The 23,361-nt window shown below is 37.2% G+C and overlaps 1 protein-coding gene across 4 annotated transcripts in view; it reads left to right on the plus strand.

Annotated features, from left to right (window-relative positions):
* The window catches only part of LOC135112606 (uncharacterized), a 152,715-nt gene that overhangs the window by 82,513 nt on the left and 46,841 nt on the right, over nt 1-23,361 (plus strand). For 3 of the 4 annotated variants that reach the window (XM_064027121.1, XM_064027130.1, XM_064027149.1), the window contains 3 exons: nt 8,169-8,287; nt 13,721-13,891; nt 17,642-17,784. In XM_064027121.1, coding sequence (XP_063883191.1) covers nt 8,169-8,287; nt 13,721-13,891; nt 17,642-17,784 — 433 coding nt within the window. The remainder of the gene's footprint in view (nt 1-8,168; nt 8,288-13,720; nt 13,892-17,641; nt 17,785-23,361) is intronic. The other variant, XM_064027140.1, reaches the window with a different exon arrangement.

Consider the following 23,361-nt stretch of genomic DNA (forward strand, 5'->3'; position numbering starts at 1 on the left):
TGTGATCAGGGTTACCTTGATTTTCAGTATTACACATTCTAAAGTATAATAAGTTAATTTTAAGTGTTGCCAGCAATTAGCCTAAATCAAGGTTACATTAATTTTTGGTATTGAGCATCCTAAGTTCTCAGTCTGGGTGTTGCATCAAAATGTTTTATATCATTAGTGTAATGACTAATACATAATAAAAAAAAAAAAAAAGACCTATGTCATCTGAATTCTAAGTTTACATACTGAAAATTTCTCCCCTAAAACTAGAAAGATAACTGGCCAGGGAATTTACATGTTCTTCTATCTGTCAGCAAGTAATCTGATTAGCATCACCTAAGTAATTATTTTATAATAGGCACAAATTGTTATTCATATATAGATAAGTTTTGTAAACAATACAAACCTTCCAAGAAAAAAATCATGTGCCTGTTGGCAAGCAATCTTGTTAGCATCTGCCTTCATTGGTCTACTGCCAACCCTTATATAGGCCACATCACATTACAAAAGTTCCATCCACTCGAATATAATTCTTTTTTTTTGCAATATCCCTAAAAGTCTATAATCCTTCTCTGCTCTCAGATTGTTCTTGAACATTGTACCTTATGGTCTCATATACTGCCAGACCCTAACACTGTCTTAACAGATTTAGCCCACAAACAATATTCTCAGAATTTCTCCATAATTACAAAGTTATAATTTCTTACAAGTTTCCATTTAACTTATATCATTTTGAGAAAGGGATTTTATATGACTGGTATAACAAACGTCAAGAACATTGGTTTTACAGTTTTCCCAAATACAATGAAACCTCAATTACTGAATGTCTCCCTTTTCAAACAACTTAGTTTTTTAACAAAAATTTCTTACGTGTAATTCCTTCCATTGCTGTACCATAATTCAGTTTTTTAACAAAGTTACTTTATTTCAAATACTACAAGACATAGCAAAAGCTGCCATTTATTACTAGTTCATAGTTTCTATGAATATTTCCTTCATTTTTCTATATTTGGAGGAGAGACACAGAGGCTAAGACTAATTCAATTTTTGAAATAAGGTAAATGTGATCCCATTGAAGAAGTTGAAAAAATTTGATGTAAACGATGTTTGACACTTGGGAGTAATCCCGAGCCTCCTGTGGCTCTCTCTATGACCCACAATACCATCGCTACTGCACAACTGCATTTTCCCAGTAGCTTTTTTCAGCAGCAAGATGTCTAAGTGTTATGATTACCTTCATTTTGGCAGTGAGTGGGTTGCTCCTCTGTGTCACTGTAAGGCTTCCCTCACTTGATTGGTGACAAAGAAAATGCCTGCATGGTCTAAACAATATATATTGATGAGTTATGTGTCACTAAGTTCATTTAATACATCTTATCTGGATAAAAAAATTTCTGAGCCGGAGATGTTGTGGAGTGGCCATCTTAGCAGTGGGAGTGTCGGTCATTACCTTCTAAGACATGGTGGACTGGTGTCTGAAAACGGATCAATCTATTTTACATTGATTCCTATGGGAAAAATAGTTTTGATTTCCGATCATTTCAGATTTCAAACAGCATTCACCAAGGTTCCACTTTATTTGGCATCAGTGGGAAGAAACATATTCCTCTGCCAAGCCTACTGGTCATCTCAAAATATATATATAATTTGCGAATTTCTAGATTATAATTTCATTTAATATCGTTGAAAATATATACAAAGTTTTATTTACAAATCCAAGAAAATATATTGATTTAGGGATGTTCCTTTAAAATATTCTGAGTAAATAATTTTACATGATCTTTATTGAATGATGTTTTTTTTTCTCTCTCCCCATGACACTACCATGAGGTGAATTAACCTTGACATCCTTGTTGGTCATGGAAAAGATCTGTCTGGGGGAAGGATTATGCTGTTAGTGACAGTAGTGATGATGAATAGTTGGGTTGAATATTGTTGTGGGGGATAATGTTACAGTGGCAAGTAAGGGACAGTGTTAACTTGATTGTTGAGAAATATTGTCAGGAGGGATTACAGTAGCTGTGTGAGGGTAGTATCAAGTAGTGCTCAGATGGTCTTGAGAATAGATGGCAGTGATTGGCTGGTGTGCTTGCAAAAAGTGGTGACTAATCAGGAGGTGGGCTCCAGATGTTTCTTAGAAAAAATTACATTTCTAACCTCATCCCCCACAGTCCCAACTGTTTGCTGTCCTTAATGATTGTTACTGTACTCAAGTGTTTTTTATTCATTAATCTTTTGATATTTTATGAACTCCTGTACAGTGGAACCTCAGTTACCACATGTCTCCCTTTCTGAACAACTCGGTTTTCAAACAAAAAAAAATTAACTCATAATTGCTTTGGTTGCTGTATCATATCTCAGCTTTCGAACAAAGTTACTTGATTTCAAATGCTATAAGACATAGCAAAAGCTGCCATTTATCATTAATTTATGGTTTCTATAAATATTTCCTTTGTTTTTATATATTTGGAGGAGAGACACAGTGGGTAAGACAGTAATTCATTCTTTGAAATAGTTAAATCTGATCCCGTTGAAGAACCTTGATGTAAACAAACAAGGTTTGGTGCTAAGGAGTAATCCCGAGCCTCCTGTGGCTCTCTCTATGACCCACAACACCATCACTATTGCACAACTGCATTTTCCCTGTAGATTTGCCCAGTACAAGATGTCAAAGTGTTATGATCACCTTCATTTTGGTCTAAACAATATCTTCTGATGAGTTCTGTGTCACTAAGTTTATTCAGTACATCTTTTCTGGATAAAAAATTTCTGAGCAGAAGATGTAGAGTGGTCATCTTAGCAGTGGGAGCATCGGTCATTACCCACTAACACATGGTGGACGGGTGTCTGAGAACGGATTAATCTATTTTACATTAATTCCTGTGGGGAAAATAGTTCCAGATTTCAAACATTTTGGATTTCGAATAGCATTCAGGAACAAATTAAATAAAAAAAGCTGAGATTCCACTCTATTTGTTACCTTTAGTTGTATGCACAAAAGAAATGAGTGTTGTAGCTAGTCTAAAAATATTTTAATTTTGGGGGCTTTTTTCATCCAAGTCAGAACCATAGTAATTTTCTCCTTTTATTATATCTGTAATGTACATCAGTCAACTGTAATGTACGTCATCCCTTGTGAGTGTAATATTTTTTTACAGATTGAGGCAAGTTTTTTTTTTTTTTTTACCTCTTTGGTACAGCAAGTCAAAACGTGCACCACATATCATATCTGGGATTTCTGCATGCACGGCAAACTTTAAAACTCCACTGAGATTAAAAAAACTAACCATAATCCTAACATACCATAACATTTACCATAACTACGATCATTATTATCTATGTGTCCATTTTTCATCTTTTTCATCTTCATATCGATGAATTATTCGAGTGTTTCTTGTGCAAGAAATTACTGTACTAGCTGAGAGAGAGAGAGATGACGGCCACCTTGCATGTGTGGAGATGTTGTCTTCCACTAAATTATACTATAATATTTTGGCAATAAGTGAAATAATAACAAATAGAAATACATACCAGTACTATAATAATAGAACAAAAGCAAAACACGACTGCTGCCAAACATTTTGCTTTGTCACATTCTTTCCCACCACCCATCCCACCACTTTTCTTGTGAAGGCTCGTGAGGAGGAAGGGAGAGAAAAGAGCAAGATACTAGATGACAGAGGGTGAAGGGGAGATAATAGAGATATAGGGAGGGATTGGTTGAGAAACAGGTATATGTTCATCATAGCAGAACAACTTCTGGATGACGTGATACATGACCAAAGGTGGGAGCAATTATGTACTAGCAACTCGATGGGCAAGAGGTTTCTACACTCATATTTTCCCTCACTTCATTTGTGTTACTTCATGGTAGAAACCAATGATATTTGACTATCAGTGGTAGAAACCATCTGCTAAGATCCACTACAAGTGCATGAAATTCCCTCATATTCTGACATTAGAATAATACTGGGAGGAACATAAAACACTATATTATATCCGGCCAACATTCTGAAAGACCTCGTACTATATCCGAGAAGAAATGAAACACACACTGGCTCAAATGACCATGACGCAGTATGCACGTCACTCGGATATATTATGAGAGATGAAATGACATTGTCATTATGCCGAAGGGGTTAAATTTATGTATATTCTTTGCACACGTCATTTCCTCTGCAATGCATTTCATTTATTTATTGCTCGCACTTTTGGTCATGTATCACATCGCCTTGCCCCTTGCTTCCCCACTCCTGTCATTTGTTTCTGCTTTATTTTTTTCTTATCTTGTCTAGTTCAGCTTATTGCTGTTCCCACTTGATGTTGGGATTCCTGTTTAAATCTTCTACATCACCTTTTTTTTTTTTATTACAAATTTTCTCACCATAATCATATTGCTGTAAGTTCTCTAATCCTTTTCATAATTTAAACCTCTAAGCACTGACAGTTTCAGCATTTACAATGTCTTTACTGAGTTCATTCCATTTGATCACACTTCTGTTATGAAAACTATACTTCTTAATGTCTCTTCTACAGTTAACTTTCTTCAACTTCTTATTGTGTCCCCTTGTACTCTTTGTGTCTAAATTTATAAAACCTTCTTTGTCCACATTTTCCAAATCATTTATCATTCTATAGATGCTTATTAAATCTCTGTCTCTCTTCTATTTTCAAGGGTATGAATTTCCAACATTTTTAATCTCTCTTCTTAGGTCACTTTACTCAATCCCAGAACCATCTTAATGACTGCTCTTTGTACTCTTTCTAATTTTATAATATTCCTCTTTGTATGAGACCACACCACTGCTGCATATTCTATGCTGGGTGTTATGAAAATCAACAACTTTTTTTATCATTTCTTTATCCAAATATGAGAATGTCATTCTTACTTTTTTTAACATTTTCATCGTCTCTAGTAATTTTATCAATGTGTCTGTCCGGAGTCAAATTTTCAGTAACTGTTACTCCCAAATCCACTTCCTCTTTTGACTTCTTTAACTTCACACCTTCCATCTCATAATGATATTGTATTCTTTTCTTACTCTTACCAAACTCTATTACTTAAATTAAATTTCATTTGCCAAGATTTACTCCATCTATTTATCTTATTTAAATCATCTTGTATTACCATACAGTCATTTACATTTTCTACCCTTCTCATCAGCTTAGCATCATCTGCAAATAAGTTCATATAACTATCTATTTCTTCATTTATGTCGTTCACATATATTACAAACATTATCAGTCCCAACACTGACCCCTGTGGGACACCTCTAGTTACTTTCAGCCAAGATGAACTTTGGTCTTGTATTACAGTTCTCATCTCTCTATCATCCTGATAATCCTCCATCCACTCCAGCAGTCTTCCTCTAATTTTTCCATGATTTTTTATCTTGCGTAGTAATCTTCTGTGTAGTACTTTGTCAAATGCCTTTTTCAAGTCTAAGTAGACACCATCCACCCCTCCATCTCTCCTGCACAATATTGACTACCCTTGAATAAATGGACAATAAGTTCATGGAGCATGATCTTCCCCTCCTAAATCCAAATTGACAATTAACTGAAACTTTATCTCTTTCTAAGTGTTCCATCCATCTTTCCTTTATTGTTCTTTCTCATAATTTTCCTACAACACTAGTCAAGGACACTGGCCTATAATTTTGTGGATTTTCCTTATTTCCTCTTTTTGTATATTGGTGGAATATTTGCTCTCTTCCAATCTTTTGATACTCTTCCCTGTGATAGTAATGTCATCACTAGATTGTGAATTTTATCAGCCAGTTGTTCTCTACATTCCTTCAGTATCCAGTTTGTTACTCCATCTGGACCAGTTGCTTTATTTACTTCACGTTCTTCCATCAACTTAAGTATTTCTTCATAACTGACTGGAACTGTACTTAGTATATTCCTCACCAACTTATCCCTTCCAGCATCAAACTCCCCTTCCACAGTAAATACCAATCTGAAACTATTGCTCATAATCTCTGCCTTGCCCTATGCATCATCATAGATTTTTCCTTTAACTTTCAGTCTTGATACACCTTTCTTCTTCATCTTCTCATTAATATGTCTAAAGAATAGTTTGGATTCATTTATACACTTATCTATTATATCTCTTTCATAGTTTCTTCTCTCCATTCTTATTATCTCAATGTACTTGTTTCTAGCATCAATATATTCGTCCCATCTGCTCTCAGTTTTCCTCTTCTATCTGTTCCAAGCATTTGATGTACAATTTCTAGCATTTCTAGCTCTTTGCATTTTGTATTAAACCATTCTTTTCCCTTTTTACATCTTGCTTCTCCTTTAGGTACAAATTTCTCCTCAGTAGAATTTTATATCCTTATAAATTCATCCTATTTTCCTGAACATTTTCTGCATCTTCAAAGTCTTTCCAGTCCACAGCAACAAAGTACTTTCTTAATTTTTCAAAGTCATCTTTACCATATTTAAAATTTTCTTGCCTTTTAATTTTCATCAACAATTACATTTTAATTTTTCAAATTAAATTCCATCAACACATGATCACTTTTACTTAGAAGGCTATCATAGTGTATAGTTTCAATAATTTCCATATCCTTGGTAAACACTGAATCAAGTCTTGACAGTTTATCTCTTCCACTAAATCTGGTATCACAATCAACCCATTGAGTCATCAAGTTTTCCACTGGCCAGTTCAATAGTCTATTACTCCATGAGCTCTCACTTCCAGACCAGAGTTTATTCTCATATCTCTTACTCTCCAGAAAACTTCTCTGTTTGTTGTTCTTTTTTTTTTTTTTTTAGCCTCATTTACCAGCTCCTTTTGCTTCAACCTTTCACTCTCATCCATATCCCTGTTTATCCATACATTCTTATATTCTTCATCTCCAGACAACCTCTAAGACCCATTAATTACTTTTTCTACTTGTACCTGTGTTGTTGCAAACCTTATTCTTATGGATCTCATTTTTTCTTCTTCATATTTCCCAATTCTATGAAACTCTTTCACTTGCTTTACTATCTGGCTGTCTTCACCTGTCAGTTTCTTCAGTAACTTATTCAATATTTTCTTTTCCTTTTCCTCTCTTTGAATTCTGCCTATTATTTTCTCTTCCTTTAAACCAAATACAGTTACTTGTTTATATTTTTCTAGTGTCTCTCACTAACTTTTTCTCTTCTTTAATAACATTTGCCACTTTTTGTCTCAGGTTTTGTTTCTCATCTTCTTGTTCTATTATTTTCTTTAGCGATTCTTCTTCAAATTCACGTTCATTTAAACACTTATTTTGCCTCATTTCCACATCCTTTACACTTGCCTTCATTTCCTCATTTCCTTTCTGAACAGTTTCTACTTTTCCTTTATTTGTTTCTTTAAACAGTCATTTTCCACCTTTAACTTCTCATTTTTATCTTCCATCTCCATCAACTTTCCCGTAATAATCACCAACTCCTCACCTGTCTTCTGATGTGCCTCCAATGTCTTTATTCTCTCCACTAACTTGTCTGTCATTTCTTTCATATATAAAATTTTTCTACACTGCAATCTATAATTTAGTTCTCTTTCCTCACCAGTAAAACCTTCAAAGGACCCTGTTTTTTTGGGGTGCTGCCCTCCATCATTTTGTCCGAAGTGTAAACAAACCAGTGTGTGTGTGTGTGTGTGTGTGTGTGTGTGTGTGTGTGTGTGTGTGTGTGTTGCTGGATATAGTGAAGGCTCAACTCAGATCAAAGCTGAAAATATTCTTAAAAGAAAATATATTTGCAAGGAGAGAGAGAGAGAGAGAGAGAGAGAGAGAGAGAGAGAGAGAGAGAGAGAGAGAGAGAGAGAGAGAGAGAGAGAGAGAGAGAGAGAGAGAGAGAGAGAATGTGGCTATCATTGGTTCTTCCCTGCACATCATCTTAGTATGTAGTAGGAGAAGTATTTGAGGCACGAAAATACTATTAAGAAATGTCCTGTTATGTGAAGAATTATATTATTCTCTTCAGTATTACAAATCTCTAATGAACAAAACTATTCCTGTGTTATAATTTTATAAGAGTTTGACAGGTTAAAAATTAGCACATACAGGTGGATTATTCACATAAACACGTGCAGTGTACTGTTTTAGCCTGACTTTAATTTAAGAAGTTAAGAAGCTACTACTTATATAGTAAATGTAATTCAATTTTTTTATTAGCATCAATGCATCTTTCCACAGGCAAGGAACACAGGCAGGAGTTTGGTAAGCTTCGCAATGCTGAGATCCACGATGGTCTTTTGCTGGTCATGACAGAGAAAAACTTCAACCTTATTTATGATGCAGAGAAAATCATTCAGGTGTGTGAAATACATAATCAGTAATGAGGAATTATTAGAATACAATAAATTTTGTAAGACAAGACAGTCAAGGCTGACCAAAAAATCCACTGGAGCCTCATGACCATTCATAACCTAATTGCTAATTTGTTGGATTTCACTTGCCTTAAGAGTCTTGCCATGGTTCAGTTGCCAGTGATAATCCCTCACAGTCATCAACCTTCAGATCAGTTTCTTGGAGTTTTCTTGATGATTTAAAGGAGCCCATGAGACAACTATAATTATTGCTTAAGATTTATGTTCAACTCTTTAGATCAGTTTTTCAGTCTTTTGATGATGCTTCAGAAGAGAACAGGCTACCAGTAGCAACATGATTATTCATTAGTTTTTCCATAATGTTCCAAAGGGGACAGGCAGTGCTGGGCATTTAATACATTTGTAGTGTCCACAAAAAGTATTGCATGCACCCTGTTTTTTCTTGAATGTTTCATCTTAATTTGTCATTTGTGAATGTTAATTAGAAATAATTCAATTCCTGACATTTATTTAATATTTTGTGATATGGCCTTTGGTTTTGATGATCAATGTGAGATGCTTAGGCATTTATTCAGCTAAATTCTTGAAGCATTCCTTGTCCATATCACAGCACCACAGATTTTTTATTTCACAGGTGAGGCACTGTATGGATGACGTGTCACAGTCTGCAAGGTGATTCTTGATGTATCTCCAGCAGTTCTTGATGGGGTTGAGGTCTGGCAAGTTCCCTGGCCACTCAGGAATCTGAATATTGTCATTTTTCAGCCACTGCATAACCTTTTTGGCTCGATGACATGGAGTGCCATCCTGCATAAACATGTTACAACTATGTAATTCGCAGAAAGGCAGCATATGATCCTCCAGCAGCATATAGCATCCTCCAGCAGTTGCATGTAGCCTTCATTTATCATCATTTCATCCTTAGGAAGGAAATACAACCCTCCTTGCCTCTCCATCACAAACCCCACACCATTATGCTAGTTTTAATTGTGAACTGATGCAAGTAGCAGTTGGAGTTCCTGGGATGTTTCCCTTTACCTGGCAATGTTCTGATGGATCTGAAGCTGCTTTCATCACTTAGAAGCACTTTCCTCCATTGCTCTGGAATCCAGTCCTTGTATTTGTTTGCAAATGCAAGTCTCTTCTTTTTCATCAGCTTTGTAAGAAGGCTGGCCTGAATGTTGGTAGGCCAAATTCATTCTGTAGCCTTTCCTGGATGGTTCGTTCTGAGACATCTCCTAACACACCTGGGTGCAACTTCTTCAGTTCACAAGCTGTAATCCTCAGATTCTTCATAACCTCACACTTCATGAGGGTATCAGTCACCTTGGATGTCTTTGTTGGCCTCCCAGATATTGGTTTTCTTAGAGGTATGGTGTCTGGAGGAAGGGTGTGAAGTGCTGGAACCAGTCAACAAATGGTGCTTTTGTGTCGCCCTGTATGTCTTGAAATTTCTTTTCTTGTCACATTTTCAATCTTCCATGCCAAAATTCTGGTCTTTTCTTGATTGCTGAGGTTGGCTGAGCCCATGCAGATACTGTAGCAGAAAATGGGAAGGGTGGGAAGGGAAAGAGGGGAATAGGGTATTGTGGAATGGAAATAAGTGTCATAAACTCCGTCTTCATAGTAACTTACTGAGTACTAAGGCGGGAAGCGTCAGTCCCTAGACATACCCTCACCTTACCCGCGTTCATAACAGCAATACCAGATATACAAAAAAGGCGCAACTTACCTCCAGCAAATGATAACATAGCACATCATAATACAGAGATTTCAGGCTATAATGCGCAATACTTTCTGTGGACACTGTATTATTTGTCTCTTAATGATAGTTTTAACATTTTTTGTTAATGTAGTAATTCATTATATTTTCATTTTTTGCTGCTAAGGTGATGTGTGATGAAAATTGAAATATGGTTTTGAGCTCCCTGAGATTCACAGTATTTGACAGCTTATAAGATGCATGGGCTTATAAGACACACCTCAGTTTGGCCAAGCATTGAAAAAAAAAAAATTAAATAAGTGGGTTTAAGCTCTGAATATGAAGTGAAGGGTATAACCCGACATTTGAAGCCCTCTCATATGTATTCAGATCCTTATTAAATCCCAATATTTTCCCTTGGCAAATTTTGTCATTTGTAACTTATATGCAATTGCGTACTCATGTTGTTTCTGTGACACCATTATGTTGGGGTAATGGAATCTGGAAATTTTAAACACTATTGCATAAACTGCAATGCATGAATATTGTGCAGACCATCACCATGAACCGCCCTACCTCGTGATGCTCTATTTACTTATAAAATCTTTTGTTTTGTTTGGTAGTAAGCTATTTTCTAAAAAAAAAAAAAATTGTTTCTCATTAGTTTCAAGTTTTGTTGAACATGTATGCAAGGTATGAATGTTTAAAGATAGGTGCAATTTCAATTGTATGAAGGTGTGTCTTGCCCAAGGAATGCGGTAAATCTTGTGCACGTTGCCAGGTTTGGTGTATAACTGACTAGGAATTTGTTTTGGTAATGTAAGCATCATCACTTAATTTCTTCCTGACTGATGTTATTTTATGTGAATTACCAGTAAGTGTGACCTTTTATGCAATGTCACCTTGTAAAAGTTGTTTTTGTGGTGTAGAAGTAATCATCACTTTGTTTACATGTGCAAAAATGTTTGCAGTTTGATTTAAGGGCCACTGTTGCCATAGACTTACCATTAGCCACTACCCCAATGCAGAACCTTGGCCTTATAAGATACAGGCTCATTTTCTGAGACTGTTTTTTTGGAAAAAGGCATTTCTTATAAGCTATCAAATACAGTACCTGTTCTTGTTGGGTAATTGTTAAGGCCATGCAAACTGTGGTGCCACAGCCTCAAGTGCCTCAAAGGTACTAGTAGCAGGTAGGTTATCTGGTTAGATTCTGGGAAGCTGTCTTGTTTTCTGAAGGAAGATCCTGGTGTGGTTGAGTGTCTTGAAGGCCAAGCTGGGATCTTCAGAACCACCTAGGAGGCCTACTAGTATTGGCCTGTGGATGTGGAGTGATACCAGTGAGTAGAGGAGAATATTGCAGTGGAAGTGGTGGTGAGGGCAGTGTAGCAACAGGTGTTCTGGAGTGTCTGGCTGTGTGGTGCACTAGGGGCAGTGAGGAGTGTCTGTCAGCCCCAGCCTGTGCATGTGGGCATTGAGACAGCTGTGTTCTATCCTGAGTCTGGTGACTGCAGTCTGTAGGACACAGCTGGGAGAATGGGTCCACCAGTAGTGTCGTGTGTCCTGTCTGATGCGTCCAAGTGTTGTGTACTGTAAGGCATCTATCAGGTGTCCTTCCCAATGTAAGTTGCAGTCTTTCTGTACGTTGGTTAAAAATTAGTCTGGTCTGTGGGAAGGTCTATAGGAGAGGGGAGGGAGTGGGCCTCGTTTGCCACTCTGTGGTGTTCCCCACAATGCTGATGTGGAAGGGGAGCTACTGAAAGTGGATGTCGAATCTCAAGATGGTTAATTGAAATATGATGGTATGTATAGTGAAACAGATGGAGTGGCATGCAATATGTTGAATAATGTGAATAATGTGATTGCACAGGAAGTAATAGTGGTAGTGAATTTAAAGTCCCTCTCTTATAGCAAATAATTCCACAGTGAGGCATTGTCTGGCAACCTTCAGGCAGTGGCAAGGGATTTGGAAAGGACATATACAGCAACACCTACTGATGGAGGGGAAGGGAGGCAGGAGTCATCAGTAAAAATGTGAAAGGAGTTTTGCTAGTGTAGGTGGGGGGAAAGTAATAAACTGAAAGTGATGGGATCCCACAACCAGCAAACTGTCCTTGTGGTACTGAATTTGGTCTTGTGAAGGGAGGGAAGTGGGATGGGTGATTGACTTTTAACTTATTGAAAGATGCCCCAGTCTCCTTTCTTGAATTACCAACAAGATCTATGCAAAAGGGAAAGTGGTGGTGGCACTGACAGGAAAGAAATAACTACAGAAAGATGGTCACTTCCCATGTAAGGGCCAGTCATGACAGTAGTGTGGAGGAGAGGGCCAGTCCCCAAACCAAGGTCTAAGGTAGAGGAATTATCTGAAACTGAATTAGTTCTTATATGGAGGCCAGGATGAGTAATGAGAGAGAAGCATTCTGTCAGAAAGTCTGAGAGGGAATGACCCAGATGGTTCCTATGGGTCATGGGGAGGGCTGGGTCCCAGAAGAGTTCTCTTTCACTTACATTATAATCCTTTGCCCTAATTATTCCAAAATTATAAGTTCCTAATATATAACTGTGTTCCCCTACTTGGCTGCTAGTCACACCAGTGGCAGGAATATTTGATTTAAGGTAACTTGATATGAGTAGGTTTGAAGGAAAGTTTGAATCAAGTCAATATATACAATTTATTTACATCAACAACAGAAGAGTTCACTTGTTATGGGATATTATAGTAACATGGTGGTCTTAAGTCTCTGATTACTGGAGAGATTAGCAATACGTCACTGTGTTTTCTTATCAGTTAAACAGTGACATTAATTCACTTAACAGTGACATTGCTTCACTTAGTTTTAGAGTTTGTTAAGAGTTTGTGCACACTCTCACACCACTGAGTTCTATGGAGATACACCAGCAGGCCTGCTTGATAGCACTACTCCTGCCACACACCCAGCTGGCTGCTAACTGCCTTGGGAAGGTGCCACCGGCAACAGCCAGCAGACATAGACATAATATCAGTACCTCATGATCAATCTGTGTTAGGTGGTGACATCTCAAGAGACGCAAAACAAAAGAAGTTTCCACAGTGGAAGTTTCCGACACTACATGAACAAAAATCCTACCTATAGGTACAACTGCATGCTTTTTTTTTATGGTTTCCAATTTGATGATGGAACAAGACTGTATATCTTCCAGTACACTTAGCAGTGCGTACAAGTAATGTGGCATTGCTGTTATTGTGTCCTTGACTCATGAATTTCACATGCTGCATCTGAATATCCCAAGTCAGGTCATCCATTCATGGTCACTCTTGGATTGAGGTGATAATACTTTGGACAGGTACACCCAACACCAGGAGCACCAAGTCAGTCTGGATTCAATTTAGTAAGAAAAGAAAAGATATAATTATCTTTGAAAAAAAAATATATTGAGTTTGCTAGACTATATGGCCACCTGATTCATTGTCATTATTTACTATATTTTTTCTTTCTTTTACATAATTTAGCATTGTTTTTTGTTTAGAAAATTACTTTTATTCTGCATAAATGCCATGGTAATTAATTTTTGTTTTAATATATTTGGGATGTGGAATGGATTGATAGGATTATTTTCTATAGGAAAATATGTTTTAGGGTTATGAGTTTTTCAGGTTACAAGTGGACTTCTGGAACAAATTAAACATAACCTGAGGTGTCACTGTACTTACAAATACAAAAACTTTGCTCCAGGATTGTGTTGCTACTCAGAGGGAGGTGAATAAAGTGTTGGAGGTCCGGCCAGTTAGCAAGGTGAGCCAGGCGCCCAGACTGCTGTTTTCCACCTATGCTCACCTGGATATCCTTGGCCTGGGAGGATGTCCCTGGACCTATATAAGAGCTTTGTCTGATTCAGTGGTGGAGGTAGGCATATGGATGGCTATTGTAACATTGTGCATCCCATTTTTCTACTTCATTTATTGCCTATTTATGCTCATCTTCATGTTACTGTGTGTCTCTCATTTTTATCTATTATCAGGAACAGTAAGGTTCCAAATGCATTACTCACAAAAAAGTATGCAGAAAATTTATGTGACAGTCTTGTGAGGGATACTCATAGAATATCTATTTCTCTAGCCATAAGGTAGCATAGATATTAATGTAATACTGTTTAGAGCAGGGGTTCTCTAAGTGCTCTGTATTGAACCATCCAGGGATTGATGAATACCCATGGGGTCAAAAGGGGGTCAATGAATAACCAGGTGGTTGGTGATTAATTACTGCTGGGAGCAAAGGGATCATTGATGTCTCCAATTTGAAATTTTCAATAATAATTTGTACAAATCTGAAGAATATCAGACAACATTAAATTTAGAAAAATATACATTAATTTCTTGAATAAAAAAAAATAGGTCAATTTTTTTCCATTAATCTTACAAAATTTTAGAAGTGCTGGCAAAACTATCTTCAACCAACCCCTCCCCCTCACTGTCTCTCGCAGCTCTACTGTCTATACAAGGATCTGTATCGGATGCATTCATGTCTCTGTCCCATACTGAGTGAGTGAAGGTATCCCCCATCTCACCCTATCCCACTCAAGTCTCTCTCTTGCTGTCTTGCATACATTAGTTCAGTGCACTCTCAGCTTTCATAAGTGTGGTCCATGAATTGATTGTGATTTGCATTGAAAATTATGGCTGCTGTTGCTAAGAGGAAGTTTGGCAGTATTCTCAGGAATATTTGAAATACTGATTTATGATTGTGGACCTGGAAGCAAGTGCCTTGCTGAGAAGAGAAGGCCTTTGTGAATTTTGAATCAACAAGAACATTGTTGCTAAATATCCTCAGCTTTGGGTAGTGGTTTACTTGCTTTCTCAAGTCTGTACATGGTTGAAACTGGTTTCAGTCATGCAAATGCAGTCCTAACAAAACAGAGGAGCAGACTGGGCTTTGAAAAACAACATAACCTATGACTGAAGCTCACCAACTTGCAACCTAATATCATTATCCTTGTTGAGGTCCATCAGGCACACCCTTTACATTAATGATATCAATAGTGAAAGATGAAAAGATATAACATGTTGCACTGATAATGAAGTTACATATACTTGTACACCTGTGAGTTAATTTTGTTTTTGTTTTTCATCATACTGCATGCCAACTATTACTTCTACTATTACTTCTGATAATAATAATAATAATAATAATAATAATAATAATAATAATAATAATAATAATGATAATAATTTGTCTACTACTACTTCTACTCATATTGATTTTGCCATCAGTTTTTTTTTTTTTTTTTCCATTAAAATAGAACCTAGGGGGGTCGATAGAAAATTTGAAACTTTATTGGAGGGTCTATGAGTTAAAAAGTTTGAGAACCCCTAGTTTAGAGGGATAAATATTGCAGTTGACAGCTATTAATATAACACTCATCCCATTAGCCATCATCACTCTCGGCCTAGTCTCTCATCAGCACCACATATGGGACTCTTGATGGGATGAATACAGATAGTTACTCTAAGAACAAATCTTCAAGTTTCATTTATTTTCATTATTCTTTGCACCACTAGCTACCTACAGCTGAAAATGGGTCTCAAGAACTTGACTGACAGGTAAAGCAGGAATGCCCTGGAAAAAAGAATATGTCCAAGTGTTGTTTATGTTACTTCCTTAGTACCCACCAGCACTTAGCACTACACACATACCTGTAATGCATATTTCTAGTAGTTTATATAATCCTATTCTCATCTATGAAAGTATCCTGAGAAAGGATGGTAAAGGAATATTAACACATTTTTGACAGAGCAACATGTTATACACATACCTGTAATGCATATTTCTAGTAGTCTATATAATCCTATTCTCATCTATGAAAGTATCCTGAGAAAGGATGGTAAAGGAATATTAACACATTTTTGACAGAGCAACATGTTATCTCTCAACTTCTGCTTGTTGAGTTTGGTTGAGTTGTTGAGCAGGAGTGTTGCCTTTGAAATGGCTCTGTCTGGGTCTCCTTTTTTTTTTTTTTTACATTAAATTTATACACTTTTTGTTTCTTCAATATATCAAACAGGTATGTCTCAATAATTTTTCTTTGTTTCTTCAATATATCAAACAGGTATGTCTCAATAATATCTTCTCTACATGGCTGTTGTGATCTTATACTTCTTTCCTTGTATTCTGGGCACCATAATAGCAAATATTTCAAATTTTCACATTCTACCCTACACATATCACATGTTCTTGCTTTATTATGAAGTTTATTTTTGTTATTTAATCTAAGTGCTCATTTGAATAATATTACTGAGGCTTGGTCATAAACTTCTTGACCTATCTATTTCTTCTGTATATTTTTCTGCCTTTTTTTTTTTTCTTTTTTTCATCCAGTCTCTTGTATCAAAGTCTCTCACGATCTGCTTTATATCCTCCTTTGTCTCACTTATACTCTCATTCTTTACTCCTACTTTCCATAAGTCACTCCGCATCTTTCATCATTGTACATTTCACTTCTCTATCATCACTTCTGTTCTCTTTATCAAATCATTCTCTTCTGCTAGTACATGTCTAAGGTACATATTTCCAGTGTCCCTTTCTCATCCTCATCCTAACACTTGATGTGCCCATTTCCCCTCACAGAGTTGTCACTAGAGTGCATGTTGGTGCCTCAAGGATCTTTCTGTACACACCATTCTCTGTTCCCTGTAATTCATCTATATCTGTCTTTGTAGCTTCCATTACATTTATTGCATAAATTATAGATGGTATTGCTACTGACTTACAAAAAAATGTTCCTACAAAGCTTTTTGTCTTATTGTCATATTAACAAGTCTTGTAGCTTTTTGGAACATTCATTCATTCTTTATAAGTAGTTCTTACTGTCAGTGATCTACATGCCAAAATACAGTCAGGTCACTACTAGCACACAATATTCTACTCATAATACAAATGACATCTAAGGGGGTGATCGGTTTGCTTCCAAGTCATACTCAAATGTGGGAGATGTACCGCAACAAGCTGCATAGAACATGGAGTAAGGTAATACTAATCTCATAGAAGCAAGTGTGCCATCACTGCCACTGCTGCTGCCAGCCCCACCACCCACAGTGATGTTAATTTAATGAGAAAGGCAGGTTGCAGCTTCTGCCACAGGCACTGCTGCCATACAAAGTGGTACAAATTTAATGAGAATGGCAGGCTGCAGCTGCTGCCACCTATGCTGCTGCTGCCCACCACCATTGCCTACATACCCAGTGTTGCATGTTTAGTAAGAGAAGGGCCAATACTTTTGGCTAAAACGGTTCACTCTCAAGAGGATCATGCTTTTTTTCACCATAAGTATCAGAACCCAGCCAGGGGGTCCAATACTTATAAACATGTACTGTATATATTTACCATGGTCACCAGCCTATGTACGTACACAGCTGGCTGTTTTGTCTGCGAGTGATGCTACAAGCTATAAATGGAAGAGATCACGCCCCCATAAATAAGTGAGCTTTGATGAAGGGTTCTACATGAGGTTCAATACCAATACATCTGTATATTACATAGGTTTTCATGCAGATAGCAAATCATTGAACATATGACTTCTGATTATAGAGGAATAATAGTAATAATATGTATAAGGTAAATACACAGTAAGAATAACACTCCCTACTTTCTCATCCACAGGTACGAGACATGGGATCTGGGGAGTTACTGGGGAATGGCCGAGTCACCTGGAGTGATGGTGGAGACCAGATTGCTCCAGATTTCCTTATGTTTCACCCAGATGACAGCAGCCGGGTCATCCATGTTCGCACCCAGGAGATCCGGTGAGAAGAGTTGCAAATACACACACACACACACACACACACACACACACACACACACACACACACACACACATATACAAAATAATAGGAAATAGGAAATAGTAAAAAGAAACATTCATGGAAGCACAAAATGGGAGGAGAAATAATAATAAAAAGTAATGAAATAAAAGATTTGGAAGTAATGATTCAGGACACTATCACCTGAAAGGCACATAAAAGGGATATTCGGCTCTACACAGCTTGTTAACAAACATTAGGATGGCGTTTAACTATTTAGATGAAGAAATGAAGAAAATTATAGCAAGCATGGTACATCCTAAATTGGAATATGCAGCAGTAGTTTGGGCTCCAAATAAGAAAAAAAATATAAGGAAACTGGAAAGAATACAGAGGATAGTGGCAAAGGTGGTATCATAAGAACATAAGATCATAAGAAATAAGGGAAGCTGCAAGAAGCGACCAGGCTTACACGTAGCAGTCCCTGTATGAAATATACCTACCTATTTCCATCTATTATCCCCATCCATAAACCTTTCTAATCTTCTCTTAAAGCTCTCTAGTGTCCTAGCACTAACAACATGATTACTGAGTCTGTTCCACTTATCTACCACTCTATTTGAGAACCAATTTTTCCTATCTCCTTCCTAAACCTATTTTTTTAAGCTTGAACCCATTATTTCTTGTTCTACCCTGGTTGCTGATCCTAAGAATTTTGCTTACATCCCCCTTGTTATAACCCTTATACCACTTAAAGACCTCTATCAGGTCCCCTTTTAACCTACGTCTCTCTAAAGAATGTAAATTTAACAACTTCAGTCTTGCCTTGCAAGGAATACTCCTCATCCCCTGTATCCTTTTAGTCATTCTCTGTACTGATTCTAATAGACCTATATCTTTCCTGTAATGTGGCGACCAGAACTGCACAACATAGTCTAGATGAGGTCTGACCAGTGCCAAGTATAATTTTAATATTCGTATCAGAATTGAAAGACTTGAGCTATGAAGAAAGACTTGAAGAGATGGGATTACCAACACTACAAGAGGGAAAGGAAGAGGAGACCTGATAACAATATAAAAATTAGTAAACAATATAGAAAGAATAAACAGAAATGACTTGGTACTACACATGTAGGAGGGAGAGAGACATACAAGGGGGCATGGAAAGAAAATAAAGAAGAGTAGATGTTCAAGTGATTTAAAGAAATAGAGCTTCACATATCAAACTATTGAAATCTGGAATGATTTGAAGGAAGAGGTGGTTGCAGAAAACAGTGTACACATGTTTAAAGAGAAGCTGGATATGGATATGAAGACAGGACAAAATGAGCTTTGGCTCATGCCCTGTACAACACAACTAGGTTAATACAACTAGGTAAACACACACACACACACACACACACACACACACACACACACACACACACACACACACACACACACACACACACACACACACACACAATCTGTGAGGATGCAAAGGACATGGCAGAGGTTATGAACAGTAGTTTCAGATCAGTATTTACTGTAGAAGAGGAGAGTTTGATGCTGGAAGGTATAAGTTGGTAAGGAATATACTAAGTACAGGTTCAGTCAGTTATAAAGAAATGCTTAAGATGATGGAAGAACTTTAAATAAATAAAGCAACTGGTCCAGATGGAGTATCAAACTGGATATTGAAGGAATGTAGAGAACAATTGGCTGATAAGATTCAGTCTAGTGTTGACATCACTATCACAGGGAAGAGTACCAAAAGATTGGAAGAGAGCAAATCTTACACCAATATACAAAGGAGGAAATAAAGAAAATCCACTAAATTATAGACCAGTGTCCTTGACTAGTGTTGTAGGAAAATTATGTGAGCAACAACAAAGGAAAGATGGATGGAACACCTGGAAAGAGATAAAGTTTTAGTAAATTGTCAGTTTAGGTTTAGGAGAGGAAGATCATGCTCCATGAACTTATTGTCCTTTTATTCAAGGGTAGTCGATATTGTGCTGGAGAGAGACGGATGGGTGGATGGTGTCTACTTAGACTTGAAGAAAGCATTTGACACAAAAGTACCACACCAAAGATTGCTATGGAAGATAAAAATTATGGAAAAATTGGAGGAAGACTGCTGGAGTGGATTGAGAATTACCTGGATGACAGAGAGATGAGAACTGTAATACAATACCAAAATTCATCTTGGCTGAAAGTAACTAGTGGTGTCCCACAGGAGTCAGTGTCTGGACAGATAATGTTTGTAATATATGTGAATGACATAAATGAAGAAATAGATATATGAGCTTATTTGCAGATAATGCAAAGCTGATGAGAAGGGTAGAAAATGTAAGTGACTATATGGTACTGCAAAATGATTTAAATAAGATAAACAGATGAAGTAAATCTTGGCAAATGGAATTCAATTTAAGTAAATATAAAGTAATAGAGGTTGGTAAGAGTAAGAAAAGGATACAATATCATTATGAGATGGAAGGTGTGAAGTTAAAGAAGTCAAAAGAGGAAGTGGATTTGGGAGTAACAGTTACTGAAAATTGGACTCCAAACAGACACATTGATAAAATTACTGGAGAGGTGATGAATTTGTTAAAAAGAGTAGTAATAGCATTTTAATACTTGGATAAAGAAATTATAAAAAAAAGTTGTTGATTTCCATGATAAGACCAAGACTAGGATATGCGGTAGTGGTGTGGTTTCATACAAAGAGGAATATTGTAAAACTAGAAAGAGTACAAAGAACAGTCACTAAGATAGTTCCGGAGTTGAGCAAGTCAACCTATGAAGAGAGATTAAAAATGTTTGAAATTCATACCCTTGAAAATAGGAGACAGAGAGGAGATTTAGTAAACATCTATAGAATGATAAATGGTATGGAAAATGTGGACAAAAAATGTTTTATAAATTTAGACACACAGAGTACAAGGAGACACAATAAGAAGCTGAAGAAAGTTAACTGTAGAAGAGACATCAAGAAGTATAGTTTTCCTCATAGAAGGGAGAACAAGTGAAATGAACTCAGTGAAGATGTTGTCTGCCATAACTGTCCATGCTTTAAGACCAAACTGGATAGATATAGAGACAGGATATTATGAGATTACTCCCCTCCTGTAAACCATAACTAGGTAAATACACACACACACACACACACACACACACACACACACACACACACACACAGGAGGAAGCAGTAGGCACCTACCAAAATGATAATTATTCCCAGTGAGGTCTAAAGCACTGGTTCAGGGGGTGCTGTGAACTTATTATTAAACCCAGCTGTGACCTCATTTAACGTTTTCCTTTGTGTCTCACAACACAAGGGGTCAGTCACAACCTGCTCTCTTAAGACAACTCTCTTCTTCCACACAAAACTACAAGCACCTAATAACACACACTCACACCCTTCACTCAAAAATTCAAAATTATCATGGCGACTCCCACACCAGCCTCGTAGTCTCCATCTGGGGAATGGACCACAAATGTCCCCAGGTTGGACTGCTCTTCTGATAATAACCCTAAGTGTATTGACACCCCCCTCAACTTTTTCTTCATTAACTTCTGCAACATTCACGGTCTAAGATCTAATTTTCAATCTGTAGAATATCATCTCTCCTCTTCTAAAACTCATCTTCTTTTCGTCACTGAAACTCAGGTGTCTGAGGCAACTGACAGTAGCCCCTTTTCTATTCCCTCCTACTTTCTCTATCCTCATTTTTCATCCAAAGCTGGATGTTGCGTTTATGTGCGTAACGACTTAACCTACTCTCGTGCCCACGCTCTTGAATCTTCCGAGTTTTCCACCATCTGGCTATGACTGCAGAGTCACTCAAACTAAATTTATCTGTGCTGTATACCTCTCACCTAACTCCTCTGACTATAAGAAATTCTTTGACTACATAACTTCCAAAGTGGAGCACATTCTGACTCTCTCTTTTGCAGAAATCTCCATTCTTGGAGACTTCAATGTTCACCACCAGCTTTAGTTTTCTATCCCTTCACTGATCATCCTGGTGAACTAGCCTTCAACTTTGCTATCCTCCACAACCTAGAGCAATTGGTGGAACACCCTACTCATATTCCTGACTGTCTTGGAGATATGCCCAACATTCTTGACCTTTTCCTGACTTCTAATCTTTCTGTTTATACTGTCACCCTCTCTTCTCCATTGGACTCCTCCAATCACAGTCTCATATCCTATTGCTCCAATCCCTCCTCAGGATCCCCTTAAGCCAGAGGTCAGCAACCTGCAGCTCCGGAGCTGCATGCGGCTCTTTCAAGAGACATATGTGGCTCCTGCCATCTACATAAAATTGTCTAATTTATTGTAGGACACGTAGAAAAATGAGAGAGAGAAAGAGAAAGAGAGAGAGAGAGAGAGAGAGAGAGAGAGAGAGAGAGAGAGAGACGAGGTCTACGTCTATAGTACAAATATGATTCCTTAATGATACACGTCCATCCAACCACCCCAGCCTCTGCCTAACACTGCCTGGCAGTGTAGGCAGGCATCTTGTTCAGTGAAAATGCACTCCCATAGTTACTAGGATGGCTATTTTTTCCTCCTCCTTCTACTAGTACTACTACTACTACTACTACTACTACTACTACTACTACTACTACTACTACTACTACTACTACTACTACTACTACTACTACTACTACTATTACTACTACTACTACTACTATACTACTACTACTACTAACTACTGCTAATACTACTATACTACTATATTATTACTACTGCTGCTACTACTATCACAACTACTACTACTACTACTACTACTACTACTACTACTACTACTACTACTACTACTACTACTACTGCTGCTGCTGCTGCTGCTGCTGCTGCTGCTATTATGATCTTTTCTTCAGTGAAAGATATTAAGACATAATCAGTTACTGGAGAAATGTCATCAAAGAAGAGGAAAATTGAAGATGAAAATAGAGTTTAGGAGTGAATGGACAGAGCATTTTGCATTTGTTCAGAATTCTAGAGGGCACCCTTTGTGCCTCATATGCAGTGAAGAACTGGTCAACAATAAAAAAAATCCAACCTTGAGAGGCATTTTCAGAGGAAACACTGTGACTTTGCTGAAAATTATCCAGTTGGAGATGCCAGAAAGAAAGCTGTGGAGAAACTGCAGCTCAGAGCAAAGCAGAGTCAGCAGAATGTATTCGCAAAATGGGTGAAGTCCTCCAACGATACAACTACTGCCAGTTTTGTGATAAGTCATAAGATAGCAAAATGTGGAAAGCCTTTTACAGATGGTGAATATATAAAAGATTATTTCATCAATGCAGCATTCATTAAAGCAATTTGGAGAAGGAACAGACTTTGAGCTGGATATTGATATCATAAAAAATGCATTAATGAAATTTAAAAAATTCTTTGAAGGACGTTTTCAATAATTCAGAAAAGAAAAGACCATGTTGTCATTTGTGATCAATCCCCTTGATGCAGATACAGACTCATTAAATTTTTCAGCTTTTACTGGAGTGAATCAAGCAGAACTGGAATTGGAATCAGCCAATTTACAAGGAAAAGACTTGTGGACTTCAAAATTCAGAGGCATGGCCTCCAAT

The sequence above is a fragment of the Scylla paramamosain genome, chromosome 2, assembly GCF_035594125.1.
Source record: "Scylla paramamosain isolate STU-SP2022 chromosome 2, ASM3559412v1, whole genome shotgun sequence".
NCBI classification, from domain to species: domain Eukaryota; kingdom Metazoa; phylum Arthropoda; class Malacostraca; order Decapoda; family Portunidae; genus Scylla; species Scylla paramamosain.